General features: G+C 42.8%; 1 protein-coding gene across 1 annotated transcript in view; it reads right to left on the bottom strand.

Annotated features, from left to right (window-relative positions):
- Positions 1-22,136, bottom strand: part of LOC113405173 (CUB domain-containing protein 1) — a 46,770-nt gene that overhangs the window by 23,316 nt on the left and 1,318 nt on the right. The window contains exon 2 of the mRNA XM_026646109.1: positions 1,460-1,669. Within this exon, the coding sequence (XP_026501894.1) occupies positions 1,460-1,481 (22 nt within the window). The 5' untranslated portion in view covers positions 1,482-1,669. The remainder of the gene's footprint in view (positions 1-1,459; positions 1,670-22,136) is intronic.

Genomic DNA, 22,136 nt, shown 5'->3' with positions numbered 1-22,136 from the left:
TGCCGCAGGTGCCGCCCCTCTCCTGTGGCCGCCCCAAGTACCTGCTTGTTAAGCTGGTGCCTGGAGCCGGCCCTGCACTGGAGAGACTGGGACTAGGAACTGGGAGAAAGAGACAGATCTGACAAGGACATGGAGTGCGGGGGAGAGGGGGTGTAGGACTGGATGGACAGAGTTGTCTGTAGGAACTCTACCTCATTTGCTGAAGAAGCTGGCAGTAAATGAGGCAGGAGATTACAGGAAGGCGGGAGGGGTGCAGTGGTTAAGCCAGTTGAATGATGCCCTGCAGAACTGGATTCTTCCCCTGACTCTCCCACAGAGTTCCTATATAATGCTAAGCAAGCCACTTAAAAGAAATTTTTCACAGGTGTGAATCACTAATAGTGTGTTGCTCATGTTCTGGATGTGCAACTTGAGATGCTGGGGTCCGATTTGTACAAGTGCTAAACATTCAAAACTTCAACTGTAAGTCAGTGGGAGCTATAAAGTGCTAGGTACTCTCAAAAATCAGGTCCTTGGAGTCTCTAATTGGGCACCCAAAATTAGTGGATACCTTTGACCTTACCTGCTGTGCCTCAGCTACCCAACTGTAAAATGGGGATAATATTGCACGCTCACCTCACAAGGATGTTGTGACGATACATCCATTAATGTTTGTAAAGCTCTCAGATACAGCCAAGGATTAGTTCTGATTTCCCAATGTTGGATAGGGGCCTGTGTTTTGGAGTATGAGGATGAGAGTATCTCCACTGTCAGATCATCACAGTGAGAGGCTCAGATGTGCAGCATGGCGATAACCATTAAGTCCTAGGTAGCTATCAATTTGTTATACTATGCAGTAGTCCTACTGTACATGGTTGTTAACTTTAATGACCATATATAAACGGTGCGCGCGCAATGTGGAAAAGATATATAATCACTGTGTTATGAGCCAACATGCATGGATGAATGTTTATGCATTACAATCAACACAGGGTGACTCATCCCAGTAACTCACTCTACACCATACCTACAAATGCCACCCCTACAGCAGCCAGATCTGCTAGCACAGGCCCCTGCTCTCATGCAGAAGCCTGTTAAAGTCAAAGGAGATATTCTGAGGTCTGTGCTAGGAGATTCAGTTGCAGTGGGCCTGTAAATTAATAAGAATAATAAGGAATTGTATATAATATTTTCATTTATTCAGAACTGTTTCTGCAACAACTTGGTTTCAAAGTGGCAAGTCCATATTTCACATTGTGAGCTGCAAACATGCAAAGTTCAGCAAACAGCTTCTGCAGTTCCCACACATAAGCAGCTGTATATCAACTTTCCACCCTGAATGATTTCTCCCTAGCTCTGCCTGTAGTAGATGGCATAATGAACAAGATATTCCTATGTGTTATTATGAACCAGACACTAAACGAGAATGTCAGGGGGATTCAGAAATTCTAAAAGGGGAAATTTTAAACACACATCTTACCGATGTTCTTCTGGATTTCCATGACTAAATATTTCTCTGGTGTTGTACACTGGAAAGTAAAATCTTCTTTTACCCCAGCAGTTATCCTGAGTTCAGATTTGCATATTTTTCTTGTACAGATTTTACAGTATTTTAGTTGTGGAACAGAAGACCCAGGTTTAATTGTCACAGTGATGTTGTCCGCAGCATGAAGGAATATTGCAAAAGAACCTGAAAAGAAAAAATAAATATGCTTCAAAGTAATTCGTATGTGAATATCAGATAATTTCCCCACACAGCCAAGAATGCTACATTTTTAAAGAGTAACATTTTAACCATGTTCTTAAAATTTGAAATGTTGAGCCTACAAAACACTCTTTATACCTACTTGAAACAGCTGCAAAAAATCTGCCTGTTGCATCTGCCAAATTTTTTGGTTATGCTAAATGAGAAAAGAAAAATGTTGAATGTCACATAAGAACAGTCATACTGGGTCAGACCAATGTTCCACCTAGCCCAGTATCCTGTCTTCTGTCATGGCCAATGCCAGATGCTTCAGAGAGAATGAACAGAACAGGTAATCATAAAGTGATCCATCCCCTGTTGCCCATTCCCAGCTTCTGGAAAAGAGAGGCTAGGGACACCATCCCTGCCCATTCTGGCTAATTGCCATTGCTGGACCTATCCTGTGTCATACACAGTATCATTCCTGCGTCAGTTCACTTGTATTGTCATTGTTTCAGTCCACTCACAATTGAGATACTGACATTGACAATGTTTGGGTCCAGATCCCTATGGGAGTTAGATGCCTAAATACCTTTGAGGATCTGGGCCTTACTACTCACAGTTGCTAGGTTTCAGAGTAGCAGCTGTGTTAGTCTGTATCCGCAAAAAGAATAGGAGTACTTGTGGCACCTTAGAGTCTAACAAATTTATTAGAGCATAAGCTTTCGTGGGCTACAACCCACTTCTTCGGATGCATATAGAGTGAAACATATATTGAGGAGATATATATACACACATACAGAGAGCATGAACAGGTTATCAAACTGTCTGTACTGAGCTATCTTGATTATCACTTCAAAAGTTTTTTTTCTCTTACTTAATTGGCCTCTCAGAGTTGGTAAGACAACTCCCACCTGTTCATGCTCTCTGTATGTGTGTATATATATCTCCTCAATATATGTTTCACTGTATATGCATCCGAAGAAGTGGGTTGTAGCCCACGAAAGCTTATGCTCTAATAAATTTGTTAGTCTCTAAGGGCTGGTCTATACTTAGCCGCTACTTCGGCGGCTGGAAATCGAACTTCCTGGTTCGATTTATCGCGTCTGGTCTGGACACGATAAATCGAACCAGGAAGTGCTCGCCGTCGACTGCGGTACTCCAGCTCAACGAGAGGAGTACCGCAGAGTCGACGGGGGAGCCTGCCTGCCGCGTGTGGACCGCGTCTGAACCGCGGTAAGTTCGAAGTAAGGTATGTCGACTCGTACCTTACTTCGACTTGGGGGGTTAGTGTAGACCAGGCCTAAGGTGCCACAAGTACTCCTGTTCTTTTCACAGTTGCTAGTGTCCAAATTTTGTCTTTGGCCCTGTTATCTCTACCACACAATATACAATCAGTTTCCATGTCTGCAGGCACATATGAGGTTATGATTCAATTCAAGAAGTGTATATTGCAGTCAGATTAGAAAGTGAGCCTTAATTGGAACAACTGTACATAGCTGGAAGCACTCATATCCGTAAGAGTGCAGTGACAGTGCTATACACCTACTCACCACTATTAGTGACAATACATATGGGCAGGGCACTATGTTGATGTTGAGAAACAAAGGTAGAAGCAGGGCCGCCCGGGGGGAAGAGGGGGCGGGGGGGCAAGTGGGGCAATTTGCCCCAGGGCCTCCCACAAGAATATAGTATTCTATAGAATTGCAACTTTTTGTTACGGAAGGGGCCCCTGAAATTGCTTTGCCCCAGGCCCCCTGAATCCTCTGGGCGGCCCTGGGTAGAAGGGAGTAACACAACCTAATACACGTTTTTAAAATATATAAATATTCTGGATTCTAAATGCAAGCTTCACCAGTTTTGTTCACAAGGAGTGAAGTGAACAATGGAACTTTATTAAACCCTGTGAACTGCTCCATCCATGTGGCTGAATTTATGCTCAGCCTAACTCCCTGCATTCCCTGTTCCACTGACATCCTCTCAATAACAGTCCCTCCAGGAAACATGGGCCCTCTGACTCCAGTTCCACTGATACATTGCTCTCACCACAATTCAGTGTGCTTAAGGACAAATCCTCCTTCCAGGCCACAACCTAAGTAGGAGACGTTTTTAAGGAACAATCCCCTCTGTTAGACCTCTGTGGATATGGTGGCCCCATTTCCTCCATGAGTGGGAGGGTTGGCTGAAGGATCCACATAGATATAGCTTCACCTTCCCCACCCTTCACAATCCATCCCAAAGGTTTGGGTGCCAGGAGCTCCACACCAGAGTCCTGCAATATAAGGATTCAGACTCCTGCAGGGCTCTCCGTGTATCCCTTTTGCTGACCCTTACTTGTCATATGACTTGGCTCTTGGGAAATACAACAGAAGTCTAAGCAATCTGTATAATGAAATTGCACTTTTCATTCAGGGTTTTGTTCAGGGTACAGGACTGCCAGCAAGAGTTCAATCTCCAGATGATATTGTACGTTGGGTATAGTGCTAGTGTAAAACACTAAAAAAATCACAGAATCAATTGGCTGGTAGGGTAAGAATATTCAATGAACAGGTAGTAGTTTGCCAACACCTGACTCTATGAGCCAAATTTGACAGTGCTGTGGGTGATGACATAAATGACATGGGGTGTAAAAAGCAAAGTAGCACAACTTTGCATTGATTTGGCATTCAGAGGGAATATGACTGTAACTGTCACAACTTTGGTATTCTGCAAAGTTCAATTTCAGCCCTGGGGTAAGTGGGTGAAATCTGCATAGAAGTCAGTGGGACTTAGCCATGGCTGAATATAGCCCCAGAAATGTTGGGGACGGTAAGAGTACTTTGTTTTTACAGTCACCTATTAGTTGTTTATATTACCATCCGTTCCTTCCTACCTGCGGCCCTACTACCGCAGTGGGCAGTGTTGCCAATTCTCACAATTTTATCATGAGTCGTAAAGCTCCAGACCCTGGAGTCATGTGCCTATGCCAGAATTCCAGCTTTCATTTTTAAAAAGAAAAGAAAAAAGGAAAAAAATTAAGTTTCTAGCCTTCATGGGTACAGAGCTAAGCCTGAAAATATGAACCCTAGAGGCTCAAGAGCCAGAGGTAAATAAAAGGAATTCCAAGTGTATTATTTTTTCGTCTAATTTTTAAGCCAATTCTGTGATTTTCTTAGAACCTGACAACACTGCATTTACTTTACACAACTTCAAAAGCTAAATCTGCCCAAACTATTCTGTGCCAATTACACATTCCATGTAACTTACATACAGCATGCCATCCCCACAGGTTCAAAAATGACAATCTATACTCAATTTCCCCACCCCTAAATTGTTTTCATGGGCTATCAAAAAAATTCAAATTTTCGAGATTTTAAATGTTTGCTTATAACAATGCTTTCAATTGTGTTGTATTTAATCTAAGTCACAAGTACTTTCCTGGGGAACTTAAAAGACTTTTCAGGTTAAATAATACCAGAGTGGGTTGAACAGGCCAGTTCATGTTTATGAAGAAAAATCTGTTTGGCCGCATGGATTTAATGAAACAATCTTGTCTTCCTAACTCTTAAAGAGAATGATGTGCATAATTTTGTTATGCAACAACTGAGAATAGTGGGCTTGATTCATAGCACAGAGGGACTGAAATGTACCTTTGTGCTACTGAGGGCTGCTGTGCCTCATGGGGATACACCCAGCTCCTGGAGCACTACTGCTCTTATGGGGGAAGGAGGGGGTCACATCAGGGAATGGAGGGAAACCTTCCCATTCCAGGAGCCCTGCATCCAGGTTTCATCAATATCAGTGCAACATGTTTGATGGGAAGTTTTAGAGGGAGCAAATTTGCACACTCCAGAAGCAACAGAAGGCTGACTTAATGCAGTGTTATCGCTTCAATTCATCCCGGCAGTGACATCCTAATTCATCCATTTGTTCCTCTTCATTTCTAAAACTGCTGAAGAACCAGTATTATAAATGGCTACTGACAAAAAAATCCTGACCCTGTTCTTCCCTCATATCAATGCAATTAAAATATTCTTACTCAGTTTAGCAAAGAAGTCAAGACAAACATCGTAATTCCTCGCTTGGGCCCAATCCTAGTCTCACTGAAGTCAATGGGAACTGCTCATGCCTGCTATCTTCTCTTTAGGGCACTGGTTCTCCAAACACACTGAGACCACCACACGGGAAGTTAGGGGAGTGCAGTGGTGAGCCACAAGAGAGTTTCTCTTCTCCACTTCCTATTCTCCCACACAAAGCAGTCCTCATAGTGGAAATTTGATAAACTATTCTTAGGTTAATCCCTATTTTACTTTTTCATTCGGCTTTGTGCTATTCAATATACTTGATGCACAAAAAAATATACTTTCAGCATGACAGTTCTTAATTTCTCTGATATTTATTAGTACAGTAGCTGGATACAGAGGGAGTTAACAGGGCTTGATTGTTTGTGTGTATCTAAAGACTTCTTCCTTGCTTAAAGTAATTTTCATGTTCAACTCTTGTTTAGAAATTAATAAAACTTATTTTCCAAGGACAATGGTCCTAGCTTTCACTTCCCCTATATAGTCTCTGGAAACCCTGAAATAGCATAATTATTCTTGCAACAAACCAGGACAGAGCACAGACACTGTGGTCTTTAACAGAGATCAAGCACCAAGCTCTATGATTCAGGAAAGCACATCCGTGTAAATTGCTATTCCCCACGTCCCAATAGGACTAAAGCACATCCTTAACTTTAAACACACGATTACTTAATGATAACTTTGAAAATGCATTCCTGAATCAGGGCCCCAAAGCAGGAGTCTTTACCATCTTGAGATAAAAAGAGCTAATGCTATTGACCATGACAAAGTAACAGACTCTTATCTTTGCTGGGACCAGCTACTAGAAATCTGGATAGAGACACCCCTTAGGCCAGATCATTGCACAAACACCTCCCTAAGATAAAACTTTGAAGATATGTTTACTGTCCAAAATAATTGAGAGCACAGTACGGGAACATCAGCAATGTCTTTATTGCAAACATTAGATTAGTGTAATTTACTGAATCAAATGTCATCTTCTTTAGGACCTTAAAAAAAGCTCATATACAAACAAAAATGCATCCAGTGATCCCAGAGTCACTTAACATTTTAGACTGAATAGCTTAGAAAATATACTACAGAGCAGGCAGACAAGAGTATATAAATTACTTCTATTGTGGTGCTTTGTAAGCACCATGATCATGACTCATACTGATCTGTCTTTGTCTATGCTTTTCTCCACACGTCTCCTTATTAGGATACCAAGAATTGTATATACTGTTTGTAAGGACGGAATTTCCATGTACCATAAATGCTGCTCGATACGATGACTCACAGGATATTTAACAAGCAAGAAGAAATAAAAAGACAGTTACTCTTCATCTGCACAATGTCATACAGATTTTGGGACAGAAGGAGACCTTAACAGACCACCCAGTCCTGCCCTTGCATTGTGGAAGGATTGATTTAAGTGACTTCCTAAATCATCTCTGACAGACAGGTGTCTAATCTAGCCCTGGCTTCCTCAAACGATGGCAATTCTGCAGCTACCATTTGACAGTTTGTACCACTGCCTAATTTTAACCATAAATTTTTCCCCACTGCCACTTAAGCTCATTACGTTTTGTTCTGGCCTGGGCTCCTCATTAATAACTGATCCTTGTTCTCTTGGTAATGTCCCTTTATTTCTCAGTAATGCCTTCCCTCAGTAGGGTGACCAGACGTCCCGATAAAATCGGGACTGTCCCGATATTGAGCAGTTTGTCCCGCGTCCTGACCGAACTATGGTTGGGACGCCATTTGTCCCGATATTTCGGGTGCGGCGGCCCAGGTTTTTTTTTGTTTTTTTTTTGCTTAGGTGGCAGTGAGAGGCAGGGGGAGTGCCTTTTCAATTGTTACACTCACCTGGTACGTCTGTGTCTTCGGCGGCATTTCAGCGGCAGGTCCTTCGCTCGCTGACGGTTTTCGGCGGCATTTCGGCGACGGGTACTTCTTTGTTTGGCGGCAAGATTTATTACCCGCCGCTGAAATGCCGCCGAAGACCATCAGTGACTGAAGGACCTGCCGCCGGAGTGCCGCCAAAGACCTGGACGCGGTGAGTGTAACAATTAAAAAGGCGCTCCCCCTGCAGCGGTCCCAATATTTTGAAGCTATTATCTGGTCACCCTATCCCTCAGTCTGAACACACCCATCTCCGCCAGCCTTCCACTGTCAGTCTTATTTTTCCAGAACTTTCATCAATTTCATTGCTCTGAACACTCTCCGATTTGTCTTATAATATACAATTTATTTTAGACACAACCTCAACAGCAGCCCAACTACCAGTAACAGCTGTGGAATTATCTCACTTGATTTACAATGCAGTCTCCTTGTACTACATCCCAATGTAGCATTTGTTTATATTTGCAATAATAATGGGTAATGTTGTTGTGGAGAATAAATTGATACTGAAATAATAACTCTAAAATATTTTTGTAGTATGTTACTGATTAACCTTTATTTCACAAAGATTTATTTCATTATACCTTCCTTAACGAACATCTTTTACATTTGCCTTATTGAAGCTTGTTTTCTTGATTTTAAAACTTTTGTCCAGTTTATCTGTAGTCTCCAATGAAATCTGCAATGCCTCCCAATTCCATCTGCAAGGCTGATTAGTGTTGATGACTTGAAGGATATAGTGGGAGGAGGGATAGCTCAGTGATTTGAGCGTTGGCCTGCTAAACCTAGGATTGTAAACTCAATCCTTGAGGGGGCCATTTAAGGATCTGGGGCAAAAATCTGTCTGGGGATTGGTCCTACTTTAAGCAGAGGGGGTTGGACTAGATGACCTCCTGAGGTCCCTTCCAACCCTGATATTCTATGATAGTGAAGATAAAATGAGCCACCTAACCAGATTTGTTTTGTTTAGAGTCCTTAACCTGCAGAGCAAGCTGTTAGTGACTTGACACCACACTATAGAACTAATGGGCCATTTGAAAATGATTGCTTGACAAAATCAAACTAAACAAACCAAGATTGAGGGAAGTAGTACAAACAAGGATTCAGATCCCCATTGTCACAATCATTAGTGGCTAAAACTGATTTTATCTTTTTTGCCACAAATACAGCAAAGAGCAGGATCAGTCTGAAGTATTCACTTACAAAGCAAACAGGCTTTTGTTTACACTTACAATCTAAACATCCTACAGTACTTGTTTATTTTTCTGGTGGCAATCTTGTTCCTTTGGTAAATCAATGGCCTTTTTCATTTTGGGCCTAATTTTAGCATCTAGTTTATTAGGGTTAGAGGGTTCATACTGCAGGATGGAAAGCAGATTGCCTTCAGGAGGTCATTGTGACAATTAAGGCCCCAATCCTGAAAAGATTTATTGAGTCCAGTGGGACTACTCACATCCTTAACTTTCAGCACAAGCACAAGGCTTTGCGGAATAGGAGTCTACGTAGTTAAGATTTGTAAATTACTTTGTGAGTTTCTTTAATTGCATAGGTTTCAGCACTTGACTTTGAGAAATGAATGCTTTTTCAGAATGAAGATTATTAAAAATTTTAAGACACATTTTGGGTCTGTCAAGATTAATTGTTATTACAGAAGTTCTCCTTTTACTCCAGGAAAACACTAAATTTTGTTACATGTATAAAAAGGTAGGAAGTAGAGCCCTGCAGCAGAACTAGGATCCCGCAGGACCCACTGCCATAAGAGCAGGAGCGGGTAAAATGTACTTTGTGACAGGCAGGATTGGGTGTGCAAAAAACCTAGACTGCAGTAATTTGCAGGAAAACACTAAATCTCTCGTCAGTTTACCACATAAAAATTGTGCCTGAATTCCATTTATCTATGTAATATATTAACCAACCTGCCCTCCCCCGCCCTTTTTTTAAAAGTAGCATGGGGGACTCTGTGTTTCTTGAGGGATTAGCAGGATCTAAGGTTTTTGCAGGTGAGAGCGAAATAAAAATGCAAAAAGCAATGCAGGAGCAGGTGGGAGTGGAAGTAGGTATTGCAGGGTGGGATGGCAGTGGGATTAAAAAAAAAAATAGTCCCACGTAGGGCTCTCATAGGAAGTGGTAGTTTAGTCACCATGCTAGTTCTGTGCTGGCTACTAGTTTTGTAAAGTATGCAGCACAAGACAAAAAAAAGTGAGTACACAGCAACAGGATTAGGAAGTATCAGACTGGCCCAACGAAAAGAACGCAACAAAGACATGTTTACTCTGGTATCTATAACCTTTACAAACATTAAGCCACCACATCAAACCTATTTTGTAATAAAACTACCCATGACTGAGCTTTCTTACTCAATGTATCCCTAGCCAAGCCTACATGACAATGAGAAAAGAACAGGAGTACTTGTGGCACCTTAGAGACTAACAAATTTTACTCCTGTTCTTTTTACGGATACAGACTAACATGGCTGCTACTCTGAAACATGACAATGAGAAGTTAGCATCCCAAAGAGAACTCAGAACTGGAATTTCAAGGTTGGCATTAGTCTAATTGGGCTCTCCATTTCCATGCACAGTCCTGCTACTCTCCCCCTCTGTTCTTTGGCTTCCAATATAGTGAATTTATAATTAGTCAGAGCCTTGTCCTTTCTGGCTGTTGAAAATTACTACAGAAATACTGGGACTTTTGTTGACTGAGATTATCAGTGTTTGGCTACAGGGATGTGGGAAGGGTACAAGTGGTTCTCAAAGAAGCAATTGTGAGACCACTGCTCCAGGAACCAACTTCTGGCTATCAATGTGTGTCCAACTCCCATTTTTGGGAGTGTCATGGAGGATCTTTTGGCAAGGCAGTTCAAGTGGATACCTGAGTCTTCGGATTCCCTTTACAAGAAGAATCTGGCTATAGGCTTATTTATAAGGCGGAAACTGCACAAGCTGCGGCATCTCTTCCAAGTAATGGATGAGGTGTCCATGCTGATTCTTTTAGATCAGTGAGCAGCTGTTGATATTGTTGTTTAAAAGGCTTTCTTGACTTGCTTGCAGACTCTAGCAGAAGCAGACTGAGTTACTCAAATGGTTCTATTCTTTTTTTTTTAAACCAAGAAAGCCCAAATGGTAGCCGTGGACAACTGACCCTCTGGTTTGAGCATTCTCTCCTGCAGGATAACATAGTAGTCCATATTGTCATCCCATGTGTACCTGGGGCCCCTGGGAGGATTAGTGACAAGACATGGGCTGTGATACACTCAGAATGCTATTGACAGCTGGCTCTATTTCCATCATACCTACTGGGCCAGAGCAGTGGAACAAATCTTTATGTCTTTATGAACTTGGGGCCTGGATGAGGGCTAACTGGCTGCAACTTAATCTGGACAAGACACATTGTGACGGGTTCGGTCACAGAGACCCCCTTGGAACTGTCACCTGACATGCTGAGATTACCTCTGAGCCTGTTTTCCCTGCCAGCTTGGGAGTCCAGAACCCTGCCTTGTTGAGCCAGACACACTAGTCTGCTGCAACACAGACCCAGGTCTGGTCCACGCCCCCAAAGCTGCAGACTTTAACTAAAAGCTGCTCAGCAGGTTTCCTATCTCCAGCACCCAGACATCCAGCTCCCAATGGGATCCAAACCCCAAATAAATTCATTTTACTCTGTATAAAGCTTACACAGGGTAAACTCATAAATTGTCCGCCCTCTATAACACTGATAGATATGCACAGCTGTTTGCTCCCCCAGGTATTAATCACTTACTCTGGATTCATTAATAAACAAAAGTGATTTTATTAAGTATAAAAAGTAGGATTTAAGTGGTTTCAAGTAATAACAGACAGAACAAAGTAAGTCACCAAGCAAAATAAAACAAAACACGCAAGTCTAAGCCTAATAAATTAAGAAACTGATTATAGGTAAATCTCACCCTCAGAGATGTTCCAATAAGCTTCTTTCACAGACTAGACTCCTTCCTAGTCTTGGCCCAATCCTTTCCCCTGGTACAATCCTTGTTAGTTCCAGCAGACATCTTAGGTGGAAAGCAGGGGTATTCTCATGACTGGCAGCCCCCTTTGTTCTGTTCCACCCCATTTTATGGTTTTGGCACAAAGCGGGACTCTTTTGTCTCTCTGGGTCCCCACCCCTCCTTCTAAATGGAAAAGCACCAGGTTTAAGATGGATTCCAGTATCAGGTGACATGTTCACATGTCCTGTGAGACCCCAGCCTCCATTTTTCCAGGGTTGTACCGCACCTACCCAGGAAGGTTTGCAAATAAACAGAGCCATTTACAGGTCATTGATTCTGAAGCACCCTTAATGGTTTCCACTTAATATGTTTCCATCAGTAATACAAGTTTATATCTTATTTTCCTAGCTCCAGACATAGAAATAATACATGCAAACAAATAGGATGAACACACTCAGTAGATCATAAGCTTTGTAACGATACCTTACAAGAGACCTTTTGCATGAAACATATTCCAGTTACATCCTATTCACACTCATAAGCATATTTCCATAAAACATTATGAAGTGCAACGTCACACACATGATATTGGTGGAAGCAGATGGAAGAGCTGGCAGAAGTTATATAGGTGCCTCCAATTCAGGAATTGGACCATAACCTCTAACACAGATGTACTTCTAAATTCTTGGTTGTTTCTGAATGCCCAGATAGCATGGCAATGGCCAACTGCTCTTTTCCACCCATGCCAGATGAGAAAAGTGTGACTTTTCCCCCAATCTGTACTTTATTACAATTATCTACATCTTGTCACCTCAAGATTAGATTGCCATAATGCACTCTACATCAGGCCACATGTTGAGGCCATTTGGAAAATGAAGTTACTAATCAAGTATCTACATTCTGTAGTAAGTGGAGTTTCATTCTGGAGTCTATGTTGGCTGCCAGTAGGTCTCTGCATGGAATTTAGTTCTAGATGCTGGTTAACTGAGATGTTACCTGCCTCAGTGTGCTACACTGCCATGAGTGAGATCAGCTGAAGCGCTTAAGCAGAAGTTCCCTAGATATAGAAGTGGGAGCAGCTGGCAGGGTGTTCCCAAGGGGTCCTTAAATTTGGAATGTACTCTCCAATCCCCATTTCACCACAGCCAAGATTAGACTGTTTTCTGGGCACACTGCATAGTCCATCTTTTCCCCCCTCAAGCTTTTGGATGGAGTTTATTTTTTTATCCTCGTGTTTGTGGGCAGTATCAAAATGGGATGAGCAACTCCTTTATATTATATAATTTGTACAGTATATTTAATTTGTGCAACTGGTGTCTAGAGCATTACATTTACAAACACCTCCTGCACAAGTCTTAAGAAATAAATTCAAATGGTGTTAAGGCAGTTAATCCCTTTGGAGATCTAGGAATAAGCTTGTCTAAGAAATCCACAGGAGATTATCAAAGAAAGCTTCTAAAGGTTTCCCCAAGAGATGAAGCCTTCCTGCTGCACACAGTTTCTAAGTGTTTAGGTAGCAAATGCCCAATTTTCCTTTTATTCCCTCAAGTGTTCCTTTAAGGAAGGACACACAAATTGCCTCCTATTGATCTGCTGCATAAGTTTAGGTTTTCTGCATACATTTTTACATTACATGTATCCCACAGACTTAGTGTGAGATCCGGACTACTGCTCCCATCCCTTTACACCACATAAGAGGTCCGTAATGATGTAAAGGGGCCCAGAAGCCCCATTTCCCAACAAGGGAGAATTCCCTCAGTGCAGGAACTGAGGAAGACATCTGTAAGGCTGCTTTCCAAGGACCCCCTCATAAGTCCTGGAGATGGGAATGTTCTGGGAGTGGGGATGGGGGCAGACCACAGCCTATGGCAATGCTGAAATACTGGGCAGTCGAAGTAGGCTGCCGTAAACATAGGCCTTGTCTACACTTGAAAAGGTTTGCTGGTACCGTTACATCCACCGTAGAGAAGCAGTTTATACCAAATGGAGTAACCTGTACTGGCAAAAGTACTAAAATAACTCCATCTACACTAGGACTTTTGCTGGCATTGTTATGTTGGTCTGGGACCAACTTTTAACTATAGACCAGGCCTTAGAGAGGTCCTCGGGACTCCCCAAGTTATGCCAAGAATCTCTCCAGCCCCTGGAGCAGACCAGGATTGGGAGGGCACAATGGTAGCTAAAACCACCTTAGTCCCTCCACTCTCTGCCCCTCCTGGAAGGTCTCAGTGCTAATTTTGCACTGAATTATACATTATCAGTCCCAAACAGAATCATTAGGGATATACAAGCTGCAACACAAGCTACACTGGACTTGTTAGAAAACGAAAAGATGCATCTTGGAATGCTCCAGTCCACAGAAGAAGTCTTCCTGGAGACATTCAAGATACCATGTGGGCAATGGCTTCTGCCTGTAAAAACTGAGTCATGCATGGACATGTGACTTGCCCAGGTGACTCCAGAACGCCATCTTGGAGCTGGACTTTGAATAGGAGAGAGGAGGGGGGTCTCCACCCACAAGAGAAAATCTATTTAAGCCTGTGGGAGAGACCCCTCCATTTGGTCTTCAGCTGCCTAAAGAGAGAGCCTCTCCACCCCAAGGATATCTGAAAGAAACTGGAACAAAGGACAATAACCACAGGGGGTGTGAGGTGATTGCTGAACCCAGACTAGAAGGAGATTAGTCTGTAAAAGGAAGCTTACTGGTGAGGTTTTTATCTGTACTCAGTTGTATTACTGTATTAGACTTAGATTTGCATGTTTTATTTTATTTTACTTGGTAATTCACTTTGTTCTGTCTGTTACTACTTGAAACCACTTAAATCCTACTTTCTGTATTTAATAAAATCACTTTTTATTTATTAATTAACCCAGAGTATGTATTAATACCTGGAGGGGGGGGGGCAAACAGCTGTGCGTATTTCTCTATCAGTGCTATAGACGGCAAACAATTTATGAGTTTTCCCTGTATAAGCTTTATACAGGGTAAAATGGATTTATTTGGGTTTAGACCCCATTGGGAGTTGAGCATCTGAGTGTTAAAAATAAGAACACTTCTGTAAGCTGCTTTCAGTCAAGCCTGACTGGTTCAGAGCTCGGTCTGGGTTTGCAGCAGGCTAGCGAGTGTGGCTCAAACCAGGCAGGGCACTGAAGTCCTAAGCTGACTGGGCAGGAAAGCAAGGACAGAAGTAGTCTTGGCACATCAGTTGGCAGCTCCCAAGAGGGTTTCTGTGATCCAGCCCGTCACAGTGGCAACATTCTGTCCACCTCTAGACAAATATAGCTCCAAAAAACATTACATTTAGTAGTATTTCCAAGGCATGCTGACTTTAATAAGACCGTACATGAAAAGAAAGAGTAGGTGTCTGCATTCTCTGATTTTTTTTTTTAAATTGAGTCATTGAGGAGGGGGGAAAAGCCTATTTCCTGGTAGTATTTTTTTCAATTTTTATTATTTTACTTCGATCTGCCAAAAGAGTTGATGAATTTTTACACCAAAAGGACCACCCAACTCTAACATTCGTGCCTTCTTAGCAGACAGAGGCCTGTAGTTATGACTACTAATTCATATATACTAGTGTTGGTGGAGTTGAATTGGTAAAACAAAGCAGAATTTGGTTCCAAGGGTCCCAGCAAAGAGTCGTTCCTCAGGTTGTGAATCCAACATTTCATGTTGGAGACACACTAAGGTAAAGTTGTTCAACTCTCTCTAGGATCGGGCAGTGTTTTGTTTTGTTTCGTCTTTTAAAGACACACCCACACCCGCCCACCCTTCTACTAAAAATCAAAAAGCAAGCCAAGTTGATGAAAGCCAGCCTTGATAAAGCACGTTTACTGTTGTGTCTTAATTATTGCCTAGCTGTTATACTGCGTGCATAAACTAATGTCATAGTTCTGGGGTAAAATCCACCTCTGCCCCCTTTGTTGTCTGTTCAAGGGCATCCCTTTAGGTCTCGGGCCCCCAGTGGTCACCTCTTTATGGGTGGGAACCCATTTCCCTCTGTCTCCAGATAGGGGATTTAGGCTACAGTCCTCCTCTAATTCAAAGATACAGATAAAATTTATGGATACATAAATTTATGAATATTCTCTGGGCCCATAGTGTCATAGTTCCATGCTCCCAAGGTCTCACATCTGTCACATCTTACACAACAAATACCTACAGGTTATGATAAATATGAAAATAGAGGAGTTTTCCAGTTTGGACATCTTGCCTCCTTCTCCCCTCTCCTTTTTTCCCGCTGTCACACAGAAGAATCCTACACAATTTACAAGCTGTAAAATCCTACTTACTGCAGTGTGTTCTCCTGCACACAGCCACTTTCCTCCTAACACTGCTGTCAACAGTTTGAAACTGTCTAGAGTTCCGAATTAGGTACCACTCATAAGAAAAGGAAGCATTAGAATATTTTTTGCAGCAACATCATCAAGCACTGGACTACTCCCATTGTAGAAAACTGTTGTTTGTTAATTCATAATGTGAGGGAAATGCTCTGTTGATGTTCTCATGTGAGGTCACAAACTGAGTTTCTCTGCTGTGAGATACACACTGCCAAAAGCTGTCTATAAAGTTTAGAGTATTAATACACACTTTCATGAACCTTTCACAGCCCCCTTCTCCATTTTATCCTTCAAACTGTCTCCACATTATTGACACCTCCCAGACAGAAAAGGTTTTAGTAAAGAAAACACAATCTAGAAGTCAGGGGGGAAAAATAAGCATATTTCCTGGTGATACGTTACGAGGGAAAAAATTAAGATACATGAGTCATAGATTATTAGGCCAGAAAGACCATTGTGATCATCCAGTCTGACCTCCTGCATAATACAGGCTGTAACACTTCCATGAATTATTTCCTGTCTGAACTAGAGCTATCTTTTAGAAAAAGATCCAATCTCAATTTTTTTTTTAAAGTAAACTATTCCCTAAACCCACCCTAATTTCTGAAGAGAAAAAATAAATATTCTAGACTGACTATAGTATGTATCATGCACACACATATACACCAGTTATGCTCTTAGAAAGAAAGATCTCTATCAGGGAAGAAAATGGTTTTTCAAACTGGAAACAATCCAGCTCCCACTGACTTTAATAGGAGCAGAAACAAGGCTATTATCTATATCCTGTCACTGATAAAGAAGAACAAGAAAGCCTATAAGATAGTATCTTCTTTTCTGAAGGGAAAAACTACATATCCTCAGTTTCATAGATATCACTCAGATCAGTCAATTGAGGAGAAAAAAATTAATTGCCGCATACAGATGAGGGGAGGAGAACTATACCAGCAATATTTGAGAGTCCACTTAATATAACAGTGAAATTTTAAAGACCAAAATTACAAATGCAGATTAAGTCCCAAAAGGACTTAAAACCTGTTTTAATGCCATTCATTCATACTTTGACGACTGCACAAAATTATGCTTAACTATATTATTAGTGCTTCAAAGTAAATGTTCCAAAATTTGGACTCAAGAAGTTAGGGGCCTGGTTTTCAAACTAGATTCTCATTTTTGTGGATATCTGTATTTTTCCCATTTATAATTCATTCATACTTTTTCCTGGTAATTTACTCTGAGCGCAAAACTGCACCTGAAAAACATGGAGGCTGCTTTGAAAATAATTAGAACAATGCATGTTAAATGAATGAGTGGTACAGGATCCTGACAGAAAGACCAAGAAAGGAGTAGTTGAGTAGGGGGGCCCTTTAGCATGATATATGTTGGGGGGACAAGAGAATCTTCTGAAGGTGGCAAAAAATAATTTTAAACATGGGCAGCAACAAAATCCATAGCTCTTCCAGAGGAGTTTTAGCAGCAAGAGCTTGATCAGTTCCAGGAGAGAGACACTCCTTCTAATTAAACCCATGAATGGTGCTAATGGCACCCCAGATGGATTTGCAATTAGCCATACTTGACTGGAATGAGCATCACCATGATGTAGAGACTGTTGCTTTTTGATTTACACTTCAGTTTAGTTTTATAAAACAATTTAGCTAACGGAAATGATGCGACTCTAATTCCAGCCATATATCAGTGCAGATTCCATGAGAATGCCCACTTTGCAACTTTTTCCTCTGTATGAAATACTGTGGCCTCCCAATTGTAGTTTGATGAGGCCTGGCCTACACTAAAAAGGTCAAACTAGTGACGTCACTCAGGGGTGTGAAAAATCCACACTCCCGAGCGACAAACTGACCTGACACCTGCTGTAGACAGTGCTAGGTTGACTAGGGTTACCATATCTATTAAATAAAAAAGAGGACCCTCCACGGGCCCTGGCCCCGCCCATTTCCCCACCGCCAGTCCCGCCCCAACTCCGCCCCTTCCCCGCCCTAACTCCGCCCCCTCCTCCCTCCCACTCCCAGCCACGGGGAAAGGGCTGCCGGAGCGCTACCGGCTTCACGGTTTGCTGGGCAGCCCCCAGACCCTGCGTCCCCGGCCGGCGCTTGCCCAGCACAGCTGGAGCCCGGGAGGGGAAGTGCCCGGACGGCGGCTGGGGTCCGGAGGCAAGGGGGCTGCCTGAAGCCCATAGCGCTCGGGCAGCTCGGCTCTTAAACAGAGCCGAAGAGTCGGGAGGAGCAGAGCCTCCAGCCGCGACGGCTCTGCTCCTCCCCAACTCTTCGGCTCTGTTTAAGAGACGAGCGCTACGGGCTTTGGACAGCCCCCATACCTCCGGACCCTGCGCCGCCGGAGCCCGGGAGGGGAAGTGCCCGGCTGGGGGCGCAGGGTCCGGAGGCAAGGGGGCTGCCTGAAGCCGGTAGCGCTCGGGCAGCCCGGCTCTTAAACAGAGCCGAAGAGTCAGCGGAGGAATTTTTGGCAATTCCCCCCGGACGGGGGTTTGAGTGCCGAAAAGCCGGACATGTCCGGGAAAAAGAGGACGTATGGTAACCCTAAGGTTGACAGAAGACATTTTCCATCGACCTAGCTACTGCCTCTCAGGGAGGTGCCTCTCAGCAGCTGCACAGCTGTAAAGTTTCAAGTGTAGACAGGCCCAAGGAGGAAAAGATAGGTTGAAGTGATGGGGATGGGTGGGTGTCAGAAGGCAAAGCATTAAGAAGTGTTTTGAAATATGCAGTTATTTGTATGAAAGATTCCGTGTATTGAGTGGTCTGAATCACAAAAAGAAAATTCTGTTTAAAAATGGCTCATTCCCATGAACACGTAATAACAGGGGAAAGAATAACATTCCAGATGTGGTGATTTTAAGGCAAAGAGGGGGAAATAAAAACACAAAGAAAAAGAATGTTCTATTCTACTTTCAGTGCCCAAGACCAGGCAAGAATTTCTTAAAGGTGAAGAATCCCTTTCCTCCTTAGTAACCCCCTTCTGGATTGAGGAATCATTCCATATAACTACAGACTGTAAATCCAAAACTGAAGTTAATATTAAAGCTGGTCAGAAAGTGTTTTATTTTTGTTCCCCGTGGAAAGTTTTGATTTTTTTTTTTTACTGAACTATTTCATCCAGAAACAGAAATATTTCAATTCAGAAATGGTGTAATGATGCCTCTGGGAAATTGTAGTTTGGGTGTGTCATGTTCCCATTCCCCTCCATAGGCTGAGCTCCCTGGCTGGACTACATCTCCTATGATACACCATGGACACCAAGCCCTGGCTGTGGTGCATCATGGGAGATGTAGTCCAATAGGCAGTACAGTCCATAAAGAAGAATGAGAACATGAAGCAACCAAACTAACACTCCCATTAAGCCCTACCGTAGCATATCCAAATTGAAACATTTCAGTTTTTGGCATTCAGCTTTTACATCATTTAAAAAATAATCCACAAAAGGCAGACAATTTTCTTAAAATGTTGTTTAATCAAAAACCCCGTTTTCCCTCAAACTGTTTTGATGGAAAATTTTCAACCAGCCTGAGTACATATACTTTGTACTATCTAGTGAAGGATCTCCAAGGAACATACAACCATTACTGATCTTCATTACACCCCTGTGAAGTAGATAACTATTATCATCCTCATTTTACAGACTGAGGAATACAGTGGTTCCATGAGTTGTCCAAGGTCATACTGTCAGCGGCAGTCAAGAAAAATAACCTATATTTCTTGACTTCCAGACCTGCACTCCAAGCACTAGACTATGCCTCTGTACAAATAACAAAACATATTTTGTGAAATCAAAAATAGACTAGTTGTCCTTTTCCCTACCTCACCCTCCGGTCTCTAATATGCACAATTTTACTCTGGAATTTTGTTTGCTACCACTCTAAGGCTTGGTCTACACTTACCCCCCAAGTCGAAGTAAGGTACGCAAATTCAGCTACGTGAATAACGTAGCTGAATTCGACATACCTTACTTCGAACTTACCGCGGTTCAGACGCGGTCCACACGCGGCAGGCAGGCTCCCCGTCGACTCCCCGGCACTCCTCTCGTTCAGCTGGAGTACCGCAGTCGACGGGGATCACTTCCTGGTTCGATTTATCGCGTCCAGACCAGACGCGATAAATCGAACTCGGAACTTCGATCCCCAGCCGCCGAACTAGCGCGGCAGTGTAGACCAGCCCTAAGACAATTGTATACTATGCACATGTTATTTTATATTCTAATTTCAGAAAAGGCTTTTAGAATTCAAAGATCAAATTAAATTGGGGATAGAGGCAGCAACCAGAACTCCCATTTCAGATGATAAACGAGTTTCCTGTCTCACAGCTTGGTTCTGCTAATCACCAAACATACTTGGAGGACTCAATTCCCCACTGCCTTGCAATCTAAGTAGTCATTTACTCCTGCATAAAATAGATGTAAAACAAAAGCATCAGGGCGAGTGAATGGTTAATTCTGATCTGGATGTTTTTACCCACACTGTACAGGCACATAAAGGGTATAAGGGAAGAGGAGGTGACAACAGAGGAAATATGAGATGTAGGTTAGGATGTAGTTGAGTGGGGTCTTGAAAGCAAAGACAAGAAGTTTAAATGTTATGTGTTGTGTAAGAGAGAACTAGAGGAAAGACACAAAGGGGGTGGAAGCACAGCCAAATCAGTAGATGAGAGACAGTTTGAATAGCAACAGAGGGTCCTGTGGCACCTTTAAGACTAACAGAAGTATTGGGAGCATAAGCTTTCGTGGGTAAGAACCTCACTTCTTCAGATGCAAGTAATGGAAATCTCCAGAGGCAGGTATAAATCAGTATGGAGATAATGAGGTTAGTTCAATCAGGGAGGGTGAGGTGCTCTGCTAGCAGTTGAGGTGTGAACACCAAGGGAGGAGAAACTGCTTCTGTAGCTGGATAGCCATTCACAGTCTTTGTTTAATCCTGATCTGATGGTGTCAAATTTGCAAATGAACTGGAGCTCAGCAGTTTCTCTTTGGAGTCTGGTCCTGAAGTTTTTTTTGCTGTAAGATGGCTACCTTTACATCTGCTATTGTGTGGCCGGGGAGGTTGAAGTGTTCTCCTACAGGTTTTTGTATATTGCCATTCCTGATATCTGACTTGTGTCCATTTATCCTCTTGCGTAGTGACTGTCCAGTTTGGCCAATGTACATAGCAGAGGGGCATTGCTGGCACATGATGGCATATATAACATTGGTGGACGTGCGGGTGAATGAGCTGGTGATGTTGTAGCTGATCTGGTTAGGTCCTGTGATGGTGTTGCTGGTGTAGATATGTGGGCAGAGTTGGCATCGAGGTTTGTTGCATGGGTTGGTTCCTGAGTTAGAGTTGTTATGGTGCGGTGCGTGGTTGCTGGTGAGAATATGCTTAAGGTTGGCAGGTTGTCTGTGGGCGAGAACTGGCCTGCCTCCCAAGGTCTGTGAAAGTGAGGGATCATTGTCCAGGATGGCTTGTAGATCACTGATGATGCGTTGGAGAGGTTTAAGCTGAGGACTGTAGGTGATGGCCAGTGGAGTTCTGTTGGTTTCTTTTTTGGGCCTGTCTTGTAGCAGGAGGCTTCTGGGTACATGTCTGACTCTGTTGATTTGTTTCTTTATTTCCTTGTGTGGGTATCGTAGCTTTGAGAATGCTTGGTGAAGATCTTGTAGGTGTTGGTCTCTGTCTGAGGGGTTGGAGCAGATGCGGTTGTACCTCAGTGCTTGGCTGTAGACGATGGATCGTGTGGTGTGTCCGGGGTGGAAGCTGGAGGCATGAAGGTAGGCATAGCGGTCGGTGGGTTTTCGGTATAGGGTGGTGTTAACGTGGCCATCGCTTATTTGTACTGTGGTGTCTAGGAAGTGGACCTCCCGTGTAGATTGGTCCAGGCTGAGGTTGATGGTGGGGTGGAAGCTGTTGAAATCATGGTGGAATTCTTCTTGAATAGCCACATTTTGGCTGGATCAGAGGGAGCAACATATGTGCCAGGGAGACCAGAAAGGAGGAAGTTTGTTCTCCCAGAAGGTTAACAGGGTGCCCTACACCTCAATGAAGATCTAGATCCACAGTGTCATGTGCCAAAACTATACCATGATTTTAAGGTTTATTAGCTACTGAGGTTATGAGAGGCCTTGGGGATGCTTGGGTTTTCTCCCTTTTACAAAGAAAGAGCTCAGTTTCATATATGTTTTTTTTCTAAAGAAGGGGTGCCCTATAGATGTATTGCTTCATCATCCTTTG

The sequence above is a fragment of the Terrapene carolina genome, unplaced genomic scaffold, assembly GCF_002925995.2.
Source record: "Terrapene carolina triunguis isolate 2854851 unplaced genomic scaffold, T_m_triunguis-2.0 Scaffold34029, whole genome shotgun sequence".
Lineage (NCBI taxonomy): Eukaryota > Metazoa > Chordata > Testudines > Emydidae > Terrapene > Terrapene triunguis.
Note: the sequence above shows the minus strand (reverse complement) of the source record. Positions and strands in the feature narration are given on the sequence as shown.